At 47.1% G+C, this 13,274-nt stretch overlaps 1 protein-coding gene across 2 annotated transcripts in view; it reads left to right on the top strand.

The window, feature by feature from the left end:
* Positions 1-13,274, top strand: part of LOC147692489 (ribonuclease Oy-like) — an 86,124-nt gene that overhangs the window by 15,686 nt on the left and 57,164 nt on the right. For both annotated transcript variants that reach the window (XM_086938700.1, XM_086938701.1), the window contains exon 3: positions 1,770-1,827. In XM_086938700.1, the coding sequence (XP_086794826.1) occupies positions 1,770-1,827 (58 nt within the window). The remainder of the gene's footprint in view (positions 1-1,769; positions 1,828-13,274) is intronic.

Below are 13,274 nucleotides of genomic sequence, written 5' to 3' on the forward strand. Positions count from 1 at the left end.
GCAATGGAGGAGAGTGGGGTCAGCGGGCAAAGGGAAGGGTAGCAACAGAGGAGCTTGAGGCAGGGGAATAACCAAGAAGAAAAAACAAACAGGGTGGGAATATTAGCAATGGACAAGCTGTGGGTGCTAGAGATGGGGCAATATGCAGCACCCATTGAGTGGAGTAGAGTCATAGAGTGGTGTGGGGTAAGGTGGAGCGCTGTGCAGTGGCACATAGTGAAGTAGAGTGTTGTAGAGTGTCAGAGTGGATTGTGGTAGAGTGAACAAGTGTACAGTACACACACAATCATGTATGGAAATGGCATCACCTAGTGTACTAATTTGTTTTGATCATATTAAAATGTGTTTCCACCACACTTCCCAAATTACAAAAAAAAGGCACTTGATTTGTAGTTTCCGAATACTGATATATTTTGAAATATTTGCACAGTTCATTTACAGACATTTGCATTTTGTTGTGTGCTAGACCTTTTCTTTCCCAGTACCCGGCAAGATTGTCAGATAAATTGTCTCACTTTGAAGTTAGAGAAAGAAAAGTAAATACCACGCTCCCCAGGAAGACATAACCTGACATTTGACATTTTGACATTTGTCTTTGAACGCACAGCAAATGTGACAAGTTTTAAAGTTTTAAAGTTTTATTTTAAAGGCCTGTTTACAGAAAGTGAGGACTCATTGAAGAATACAAGGAGGGATGGTGAACAAGCTTTGCTCCACAGGAGAGACAAAGACATGCTGGACAGCCTAAAACAAATAAAGCCATCAAATAGAAAGCCAGAAAATGTGTGTTACAAACCACAAAGCTAGTGATAAGCAATGGGCAGAATGCATTCCCAGGCACTCCTTCAGAATGCTCACAAGATGTCTTTTCGCACCCTGACAGCTGTAATGTCTGGTAGGCTTCAACCCAAAAAGATGCTGGTCTGTGTGCCTGCTCTGGTCACTTAGCCGTTGTGAGAAGTGGGTGGAGGAGGCGCTGGCGTATGCAGCCGGCTCAATTCAAGAAGACAGAAGGTCATAAAGGACTCCTTCCTCCCACGTGTAATGGTGCAGAGGTGAAACTACATATGTCACTACTTTCATGTAAAATATTATTACAAACCACCAGGGATGTAATTTTCTTATCACCGGCTCAGTCTGACATCAGAACACTCCTCTAAATATGAAAATAATGTAACTATTTTGAAGGGAGATTGCAAACGTCAACTTTTTACAACATTACGGCAGACCTGAAGTGCTCATTAAACCTGATTTAAAATTTCCATGCATACATGTGTTATAAACGTGGCACTCGCCAATTCCCTCCAATTATGTTTGGAGGAGCGTACCCATCCTTTGCAGGTGTCAAATGCACTATTGTTCTGTGCTCACTGCAGTACAGTCTCACATCAGTCTTGAAGTAAACCTCATTTTTTGTAGAATGTGATGTGTAGCATTCTATTTATTGCACATTTATATTTTTCTGAGACTTGGGGCCTGATTATGATTTTGGCGGTCCGTGGCGTTTTGTTGCCGGCTTGGCGGCGCTCCTTCGACCATCGCAACAGAGTTTCGGCAGTCGGAGCACCACAGTCGTAAACAGGCCCTTAGTATTTATGAATTCATGTCCTCTCGTAAATTATTTTGCCTGTACAGCGCCCAAAAAGACACTTTATTTTCTGGCATCAGCATTACTGGTATGAACATTACTGCTGCCATGAAGTGTGTATTGCCCCTGATTTAGCATTTTCCATGCATACATGTGTTAATTGGTTTTCTTCATGTTCTAGGTTTTGTGACTGGACATGCATGAAGTTTGTACAAATATGGCCTGGTTCATTTTGTGTGGTAAGTAAGATATTTATAATCTAATTTCTTACCCAGACACCTGCTTTAAGGTCAAGACCCTACTTTAGCCGGCAGCAATAGGTCCCCTAGGCAAACCATGCAATCAGTGCTCAAAGTTTTTTTTCTTTTTCATAAGCTATTTTTAATTAATTGATTTTGGGGTTGTAAGTCAGACTAATGTAGCCAGAAATACTGTTGGACATCAATATTGTGTTATGAATATTGTTTAATAAAGTACTTCCTCATTGGGTCTCGATTTTCTACTATTCACTCCAGTGGGGCAATATTTTTGAAAAAATTAGTCAGGACATGTTACTAATGCATGGCAATATTCTTACTACGATATTCTTGTACCATACTCATCTTGGCAGGGCTGTGACTGGTGCATCTGGCGCTGAGCTGGTGAGGGTGCTGGGGTGGTGGTGGTTGGTGTGTGTCAAGATGACTCTGGTGATTAATGTACCTGCTGGAGAGAGATCAGAGTTTTGTCTTGTGGCAGTTTTGACTCATCACTAAGTAGAGCAGAGAGTTAATATACCTACTGCAAATAACGTGTCCCCTGCAGATCACAGAACTGTGTTTTATGTGGGTAGCTCAGTGGGTTACTACTTTTGTTACAGAGATCCCTTTGTTACTTGAAGTTCATTAGTTAACTTAAATTGTCATTAAAGAGCTGAATGCAAACTACATGGTAGAAATTAGAACGTTATGTTTTTCCTCCCCAGTCTTTCATTATCCCAATGTTGCTGGAAAAGGTTTGTTTGGGAAGAAATATTCGTATTAGTAAAGCCAGCCCCAACTACTGTGGTTTGTTTAAAATCCTAAGTTTGTGTCTCTCGAGACCAAATATTCTTAAAATATACTGCCTACTACCATGGCTGACGTGACAGCTTGTAATCCTCATTGTTTTATGTAACATTCCCTATAGACTGAGTTACACACGTATGATTCATTGTCTCTGTATAAATGTGTGAGTGATGGTAAGTGCTCTGACGCCCTACACTTCAATGAGTAGCGCCATGAAATGCATGCGAATGAGGGGCTACGGGGAGATGAGGGGATTGCTGGAGATATAACCGTTCCTTCTTATAGCACCTGTTCGTTTAGCACATGCAAATGTCCATCAGGGAGATGCTGCAATTCTGCTTTACCTTCCGCTGTTCTCCTTTCTTCCCTTCATTAATAACCCCAGTACTCCTCTTCCCCGAACCTTATTTCACCCTCCTTTCCATCTATTTTCTGCCACTTGAGGTTTTGCAGTCCTTCTGCTTGTCTCCAAAAACAGGGTAACACAGGCTGCTATACTTCCTGCTAAAAGCATCTCATTCCCTGAAAGCTTCTGTGACAAACAACCATTTACCATTGTAAGATGGCAAAATAGCGGTACTCCAGCTCTTCAACTACGCAAGACACCAGTCAGCCCAAACCTGCGGTTGAGACTGTCTTAACTAGGACGTTCCGTGCCCTTGTTATATGATATGGCCCCTGTATTTCACTAGTAGAAAGTGTAACATTTTCTAATGGAGTAAATCTGTTGCACCACTGCAGGCAGGCAATAAAAGGATCACTGACACAATATCAAAAACAACAATATCATGATACAAAAACAATGGATCAACAATGTTGATTACAAAAATATCGTGCACCTATGCTTATAATGGTAAGTGCAAAATTGCGAAAAAAATATTGTTTCTCACTAATATTGTTAGAAAAACGAACTTGCAAAAATATGGGGCGTGGCCAAGCTGCGGACCGTGATGGCCGAGTAGGCTTGGTGCTCCACCGCTGTTTCCCTTTGTTGAGCATGGCATGGCGCTCCGACGACACCATGTGAGGTGTAGGAGCTATTGGTGCAGCTCATGCTGGGGGAGACAATCTGATAGAGGCTCGAGGTGCAGATTGGCACCAACCCACCTGAACTGACTCGTGTGGCCTACCATAACAAGGGAAGCCGGGGCCTCGAGTCGCGAGCTGGCCGGAGAGCGGAACTACTAGACTATTGGGAGCTGTGGTCGGACGGCGGGCATGTTGTGGTAAGAGGTTGCGGTGGGGGGGGGGGGTCAGAGGCTTGTTCCACCGGTAGCGGGGGCACTGGTATTTCCCGGAAGCTCTGTGACGACATGGGGCCGCAGGCAGGCTTGGGGATCGGCCACCCGGTCGTGTACTGTGCTGCCTGTACTTGACCTCCCCCCGCGGCTGCACCCATCCTGTCTGTCTACCGTCCCGCCTTGGCATTGCTGTACCGGGCACCACCCTTTCTTCTCCTCTCTCTGAGTGCGTCAAGTCGAGTCATGTTAGAGGGCCAAGCCCATCTGGGATGAGGGGCATCCCACAAGGCAATGTACTGTGTGTGGGGGCACTCATACGTACCGGCTGGGGCGCCACCCCAAGGCATGACTTTGCAATTACAGTGCCTGCTCGTGACGACTGCCTAGATCTGGGCAGCTGATTCCGCCTGACCCTCCCTGACCACCACACTGTAGTGAATGCTCAGTCTTATCTTGCAATACATCTGGGACAGCTGTTGGGCACTTTTGTCGTTGTGTATGCACTAGCTGCTGGGATACAGCCACATTTACGCTTTTTTTGGATACACCTACTGGAGTGTATATGCTGCGGGCTCGCATAGCGCTAGGCTGTGGCGAGACATATCTACGCTTGAGGGGCCACTCATAATTGATCACTGGGCTCTCCACTGCAGGGCCTCTGACATGCCCGGGATTGCAGCACATCGAGGACATGGGGAATGGGGTGCAAGGACTCCAAGCAAAGCACCATATCCTTCAAGCCATCTGGCCCTAGCACTGCTGTGCAGCAGCCCGCCTTGGTGAAGGGAGGTGAGTCACATGCCGCTGAGGTAGCTGGGCCTGACAGCTTGCTGGCGGAACTGAGGGCCTTGGACACCCGGTTTGATGCTCTTGACAGAAGACTGGATTCCTTTGGGTCCAGGCTGAACTCACAGGAAGGGCGTCTGACTGTGGCGGAGGGAAGAATCTCAGATCGGGAGGACGGCGCAGTCCAGACAGCTAAGAAGTATGAGAGACTGGAGAAGCTCCTTAAGTCTGTTGCCATCAAGAATGAGGATTTAAAATCTTGTGGGTGGAGGTACAATATCCGTATTATGGGGGTGCCTGAATCCACCAACCCCGGGCGCCTGGACCGTTTTGTGGAAATGCTTTTGACGGATATGCTTTGCTGCAAATCCCTTACCACCACCTTTGTTGTTGATCGTGCACATAGTATTTTGGGACCCCGATCCAACCCAGGGAACCCACCAAGACCGATCATAGCCCAGCTCTTGAATTTTAGGGATATGGATACTGCCTTACGGCTGGCAGGTGAGAAGGGCTAGCTTGAGTGGCAGGGCTCGAGCATATCCCTATACCCAGACTTCACTGCTATGGTCCAGGAGGCACGTACAAAGTACACAGATGGAAGGCAGTCCTGTGGAAAATGGGACTACGATATGGGATGTTGCACCCAGCACGGCGGAAGGTGGATGTTGATATTCCGGTCCCAAGTGTTCGACTCCCCCCATGATGCCCAAGAGCTCTATCAGAAGTATTCCAACGCTGCGAGGAAGAATGGCACAGCATCCCCACAGCATACCCAGGACATACCGGACTCCGGTGCCAGTGCGGACCATTTTTCCGCTAGTTAGTCACACTACACCTGTTTTTACATTTGCAGTAGTATGATGCTATGTTCCCTCCGTTCGCGCTGCACCACTGTGGACTTGTGCCTGGCGCATGTTAGCATGCCGCCATAGATGCATCGCAAGCAATTATGCAGGCACCTTATGCCAATAATAGGGGAAGGGCCGGGATGTTGCCACTCCCCCAGTGCAGTTGCGAAGGTCTCAGTTTGTACAGGTTCACAGTATAATTTGTTTGTTTTTGTTTGTATGATTCTTTCACCATGTTTCTAAGGAATGGGGAGTTCCCCCCAGAGTTAGGTGCGATGGATGGGCGGTGGGAGGGAGGGACTTGAGTTTGTTGGTGAATATTTGTAGCTCGCTATTATTGTAGATATCAGTTGCAGTGTTGCGTACGTAGCCCTGATACCAGTAAGTTAGAAACACAGGATATAGATTATAGTCAATAAGGTTGTTGCAGAGGGCAGTTTGGTGCTAATGTCTTGGAATGTTAGTGGTTTAAATTATGCCCGTAAGTATAAGCAGATGACCAACTACATGCAACGGTATCAAGTGGACATTGCATTTTTACAAGAGACTCACCTTGCGGCAAATATGAGGACATCATTGGTATCGGGTTGGGGAGCACATAAATACTTTGCTCGATATAGCTCTTATGTCAGAGGGGTTGCAGTGTTGATACAAAACCGGTGGCGTTTCGGGAGGAGGAGGTTGATCGGGATGCGGGGGGACATTATTTATTGATTAAAGGTTCTATGCTGGAGCACTCTGTGCTACTTGTTAATAAATATGCCGCGAATCTTGACAACACCAAGTTTTTTAAGCTATTCACAGACACATAGTTCGCATGGGGGCAGATTGTATTCATATGGGAGGGGATTTCAATTTGCTGCTTGACCCAGGACGAGCACACACAATAGCCACAAAACCGAGGGCGAGGCGCATTGTGCTTCACACTATTGAACAGCTGGGATTGGTGGATGCATGAAGATATCACTGTGGTACGGGGAGGGGTATACTGATTATTCTGGGCCCCATAATACCTGGATGCGGTTGGACTATTGGCGCTTGTCTGCTGGGGTGGCAGTATGGGTTGACGCGGTTACTCATCTCCCGCATACTTTATCAGATCACCCCTATGATGGTAAACCTGCATGTCACTAGAGCGGGGGGTGGAGCGACAGTGGCACTTCCTGGATATGGCTTTGAGGGTTACTGGCTTTGCCACGGAACTTGGGGAAACAATAGTTGAATACTTTACGATTAATGTTGGGTCAGTGAAATCTAAGGCTACCCTGTGGGAGGCCTTCAAGGCCTATGCAAGGGGGGTGTGTATCTCAAAGAACGCTGGGGTACTTAGGGCTCTGCGCCACACACTTGGGCAGATAGAGGCACAGCTTGTGGAGTTAGATCATGGTGCAGTTCATACCGATCCCCCCAACTTGTAAAGTCGTGCGGCACTCTTGGCAGAATTCTGTGAAGCCGCAGAACGGGAGACACATTTTCTAGGTAAATAGGCAGTCGCTCGCCTGTATGGGGAGGGTGGAAGGCCTGGTAGGACACTAGCCAGACTGATGCAACAAACCCGTAGGCCCACCAACATAGCGGAACTGAGTGGGGAAGATGGTGAGCGGATCACGGGTACTGTAAGGGTATTGAGAGAAGTACCTAAGTATTATATAACCTTATATACCTCCAGAACTACTGACCTCCCTTCGGCCTATAGTGACTACCTCAATAAGGTTTCACTTGTCTGGGTGGAGAAGGGCCACCAGGAATTCCTGGCTGACCCCTTTTCATGGGAAGAGGTATCGGAAGTCATCAATGCGCTGGATGGCTCCAAAGCTCCCGGACTGGATGGATTTACGTGTTGTTTTTATAAAATATATAAGAGCCTAATTGTGCCCCATCTTATTAATATGTATCAGGAGGTCATCGAACTTGGAATGGTTCCACCCACTTTGAGAGAAGCGGTTATAATTTTGTTACCCAAGCCCGGAAAGGACTTAATAAAATGTATCACATATCGTCCCCTGTAGCTCCTTAACTTTGATAAAGCGTTTTGGGACCCTTTTTTTCTTGGCCCCCACTTGATGAATCACCCCTAAACCTACAAGACAGGAGCTTACCGGAGCGCCCCATCAGTTTTAAAAATTACAGCGGGAACGCATTTCCCATCGGGACTATAGCTCCCATAAACACGCTGCATAGTATCCTACATAACCGCCCATCAGGGGGCATGCAATTATGTGAATATAAGGGGCTGAACCAGACTGTGCTCCATCTCACAACCAGCCTTGATAAAGAAGATGATTTTGAAACTTGTCGGCAGGTGATATGGCTCTGAAAAAAGATTGTGGGCCGGTACCTGCATACCTAATAAAGGAGTTGATGCTTGCAGCTCGTGTTGGTGTTCGAGTGCTTCTGGCAACAGGACAAGCAGGGGGCAGGAATATTTAGGTGGTGGCCTTACCGCTGAGGAAGCACGACCCCGTAATTACAGGGGGCCATTGGGGCTGGCATTTGCCAGCCTCTCCTTGTGGGGCACCAACAAAGAATTTAGGAGGTACCCACCCGCTGAGGCCCACCAGTGGGTTTTGAACTTCTTTTATTTTAGAGGGACATTGCACTTACAGCGGGAACACATTTCCCATCGCCACTGCAGCTCCCATACACAAGCTGCGCAGTATCATACAGGATGTATACCTAATAAAGAAGTTGATGCTTGCAGCCCGTGTTGGTGTTCGACAAGCAGGGAGCATGAATATATATATATATATATTTTTTTCCCTCCACTCCTCGAACTTCCCAAGGAAAATCCGCACTCACGGGGACGTTCACAAGAAGTTTATTTTATCAAAGGACCAGCAGCAACAGACGCGGAGTCCACAAGCCGCAAGTCTGCACCCGCCTGCGATTGCCCCGCCTGTGTTTGTGGAAATGGAGCGAGTATAGGATTGGAGGCATTCACTATGAAACTCTTGAATTCACCCGGACTACAGCAACCAGGGTGCCTAGCGAGGACCCGCCCAGGGGGGCAGGACTTAGCTAGTATGAAACACCTGCGAATCCAGAGCTCGCCGTTCCTTTCCTCACTCAATGCCATGCCATGATGAAGGATTTCTCCGAAACGCGTAGGCAAGAGTGGTGGCATACTTACTGTGAAGACTCTGGCATCCTGTTACTGCCGTCAGAATAAAGAGGTGAAATTGACACGTTGTGTGTGGTGTCTCTATTGCGCGAGCAAAATACAGGTGGAATGTTGGGTGGCCTGCTCTGGCCACGGAGACTACCCCCCTACAAGTGTTTCAGGTCTGTGTGCCTTCTGCAAGAGCTCAAGTGCGGAACAACAAACCTGTTTTGAACGGCGCAAGAGAAGTAACGGGGTGCCCCTGTCCTAGCAGTGACCCGATGAGATTGTAAATATGGAGGAAAAGGATTGGCGGCATTCACTATGAAACTCTTGAATTCACCCGGACTACAGCAACCAGGGTGCCTAGCAACGACACGCCCAGGGGGGCAAGACTTAGTTAGTATGAAACACCTGCGAATCCAGAGCCTGCCGTTCCTTTCCTCACTTAATGCCATGCCATGATGAAGGATTTCTCCGAAACGCGCTGGCAAGAGTGGCGTCATACTTACTGTGCAGACTCTGGCATCCTGTTACTGCCGTAAGAATAAAGAGGTGAAATCGACACGTTGTGTGTGGTGTCTCCATTTCTCGAGCAAAATTCAGATGGAATATATATATATATATATATATTTTTTTTTTCCAGCAATGCCCAGGAGCTTTTAGAGGAGCACACGATGCTGTTCCTGGCATGCATCAGCCGGTTTCTGCCTCGCTGTTGACTGCTGCCTGCGTTCTTCCCTTATTGTTAATTCCTTTTCCGACGCGTTTCGAGGCTGGAACGCCCCGTAATCATGGAGTGATTAGCACAGAATAATCAGATGCAGCGATGTTTTCAACCTTTTATTTCGGTGAATGTATCCTCCCTCAGTGGGCGTGGCACATTCGGACAGCATAGCACGCTGGTTATTGAAGTCCATACATCGCTGTTAAGTGAATACCTTGAGTAGGTTCTGATTAACTGTGACAGTATATGCACATTGTTAGTTTTAGACCTTTAGTAGGCGGGAGACTCCAGGCGCGCAGACAATAATCCCCCATGGAACAGCATGCTTCTGAGAGGAAGGGTTCCTTTCCAACGCCGTTTCAGATCAGACCAGGGCCGATCTCGTTGAAACTGGTGCCTCCTCTCACGACCCTGGAGGCCGTGTAAAATGTTTTTTCAGCAATGCCCAGGAGCTTTTAGAGGAGCACACGATGCTGTTCCTGGCATGCATCAGCCGGTTTCTGCCTCGCTGTTGACTGCTGCCTGCGTTCTTCCTTTATTGTTAATTCCTTTTCCGACGCGTTTCGAGGCTGGAACGCCCCGTAATCATGGAGTGATTAGCACAGAATAATCAGATGCAGCGATGTTTTCAACCTTTTATTTCGGTGAATGTATCCTCCCTCAGTGGGCGTGGCACATTCGGACAGCATAGCACGCTGGTTATTGAAGTCCATACATCGCTGTTAAGTGAATACCTTGAGTAGGTTCTGATTAACTGTGACAGTATATGCACATTGTTAGTTTTAGACCTTTAGTAGGCGGGAGACTCCAGGCGCGCAGACAATAATCCCCCATGGAACAGCATGCTTCTGAGAGGAAGGGTTCCTTTCCAACGCCGTTTCAGATCAGACCAGGGCCGATCTCGTTGAAACTGGTGCCTCCTCTCACGACCCTGGAGGCCGTGTAAAATGTTTTTTCAGCAATGCCCAGGAGCTTTTAGAGGAGCACACGATGCTGTTCCTGGCATGCATCAGCCGGTTTCTGCCTCGCTGTTGACTGCTGCCTGCGTTCTTCCCTTATTGTTAATTCCTTTTCCGACGCGTTTCGAGGCTGGAACGCCCCGTAATCATGGAGTGATTAGCACAGAATAATCAGATGCAGCGATGTTTTCAACCTTTTATTTCGGTGAATGTATCCTCCCTCAGTGGGCGTGGCACATTCGGACAGCATAGCACGCTGGTTATTGAAGTCCATACATCGCTGTTAAGTGAATACCTTGAGTAGGTTCTGATTAACTGTGACAGTATATGCACATTGTTAGTTTTAGACCTTTAGTAGGCGGGAGACTCCAGGCGCGCAGACAATAATCCCCCATGGAACAGCATGCTTCTGAGAGGAAGGGTTCCTTTCCAACGCCGTTTCAGATCAGACCAGGGCCGATCTCGTTGAAACTGGTGCCTCCTCTCACGACCCTGGAGGCCGTGTAAAATGTTTTTTCAGCAATGCCCAGGAGCTTTTAGAGGAGCACACGATGCTGTTCCTGGCATGCATCAGCCGGTTTCTGCCTCGCTAGTGAGCAAGGCGGAGGTTGCCGCCGAAACGCGTCTGAGCAGAAGTTGATATGAAATAAAACCCTTGAACTAAGATACACGGAGTCAGCGCCTTCTTGGATGGTGAAGTTTGGTGTGGTATTAATATATATATATATATATATACATATATATATATATATATATGTTTGAAGTTGCACAGGTATTTATTTCATTTTGCTGCAAACTTAACCATACGCTTTTCGGCTTGTGCCTTGTTCACAGGTGGGTAACATCACGCTCGTTTGCAAGAGCTCAATATTAGTCATGTGACTTTCCAGGGCACTACGAGTTCCAAGATACAACAGTGTGACTATTTGACCAGCATGGGCAGTAAATATAATTTCTTTAGAACCAAATAGTCTTAAATACTGCCTGCTACTGTCATATCCTTCCTGGGAAACAAAGTGAATACGATGTCTGTAGCGCAAAATGTCCCAATTGCAGCCTAGTTGTACAAAAATACCTGGCATTTCAAGCTGTCCAAAAGAGGTGTAGCCCCTCTTATCTCCCTTTCATCATTCACGCCAGAAATGCCTTAGAACTCCATCAGTCTGGCCATGAGCAAAGCGGGTCATGCCCCCTTAATCCGCAGCACAGCAATAGTGAAAGTCTCCATTTTTGGGGCTCACGACCCTGCAGGGCGGCTCTGGCGGTCAACGAAGATGGAGGACTCCGTCATATACTTACAACAAAGAAGTGCCAAGCCCGGTTTGAAGTTGCACAGGTATTTATTTCATTTTGCTGCAAACTTAACCCTACGCTTTTCAGCTTGCGCCTTGTTCACAGGTGGGTAACATCCCGCTCTTTTGCAAGTGCTCAATATTAGTCATGTGACTTTCAAGGGCACTACAAGTTCCAAGATGCAACAGTGTGACTATTTGACCAGCATAGGCAGTAAATATAATTTCTTTAGTCCCAAATAGTCTTAGACACTGCCTGCTACTGTCATATCTTTCTCGGCAAACAAAGTGAATACGATGTCTGTAGTGCAAAATGTCCCAATTGCAGTGTATTTGTACGAAAATACCTTGCATTTCAAACTGTCCAAGAGAGGTGTAGCCCCTCTTTTCTCCCTTTCATCACTCACGCTAGAAATGTCTTGGAACTCCGTCGATCTGGCCATGAGCAAAGCGGGTCATGCCCCCTTAATCCGCAGCACGGCAACAATACAGGTCTCCATATTGGGGGCCCCCGACCCTGCAGGGCGGTTCCGGCCGTCAACGGAGATTGAGGGCTCCTTCATATACATACAACAAAGAAGTGCCATGCCCGGTTTCAAGTTGCACAGGTATTAATTTCATGTTGCTGCAAACTTAACCCTACGCGTTTCGGCTTGCGACTTGTTCACAGGTGGGTAACATCACAGTCGTTGGCAAGTGCTCAATATTAGTCATGTGACTTTCCAGGGCACTAAGAGTTCCAAGATGCAGCAGTGTGACTATTTGACCAGCATAGGCAGTAAATACAGGGGCATATTACCAACAAGTAGCGATATTTATCGCTAAATAGGCTTAGCGACGATTTTTTTATCGCTGAGCATCGCCGGAATTTATCGCTGAGATAACGTGCTATTAGCAACGTTTATCTCCAAAGCGATACATTTTCCGGCGATAGCGGCGAAATGCGTGAATATCGCTGAGAATACAGCGATATTCACTCATTAGCGATGAAATGCTCTTAGCCATGTTATCCACCTCCCATTGGATAACATGGCTAAGAACTGGTCTGAGCAGGCGTTAGTTTTGGGAGATTTCCGCGCTTAGCGCAAATATTTCCAACGCTACGCTTGTGTTGGTAATAGGCGATAGCGATGTTAGCGACTGCTGTCAGTCGCTAACAGGTTGGGAACGTCCACTTTGCATGTCATTAGCGATAAATATCGCTGACATGCAAAGCGGGCTCCAAACCGCTCTCTATCGCCTACAAGCTGTCGCTAACTGCTGTTAGCGACAGCTTGCTAATAGGGCGATAGAATTATCGCCGCTTAGCGGCCGAAAACGGCCGCTTTTGCGATAATTCACTATCGCCAACCTTGATAATATGCCCCATAATTTCTTTAGACCCAAATAGTCTTAAACGCTGCCTGCTACTGTCATATCCTTCTTGACAAGCAAAGTGAATACGATGTCTGTAGTGCAAAATGTCCCAATTGCAGCCTAGTTGTAGGAAAATACCTGGCATTTCAAACTGTCCAAAAGAGGTGTAGCCCCTCTTATCCCCCTTTCATTACTCAAGCCAGAAATTCCTTAGAACTCCGTCAGTCTGGCCATGAGCAAAGCGGGTCATGCCCCCTTAATCCGCAGCACGACAATAATGAATGTCTCCATTTTTGGGACCCCTGACCCAGCAGGGCGGCTGCGGCAG

The sequence above is a fragment of the Lissotriton vulgaris genome, chromosome 9, assembly GCF_964263255.1.
Source record: "Lissotriton vulgaris chromosome 9, aLisVul1.2, whole genome shotgun sequence".
Taxonomy (NCBI): domain Eukaryota; kingdom Metazoa; phylum Chordata; class Amphibia; order Caudata; family Salamandridae; genus Lissotriton; species Lissotriton vulgaris.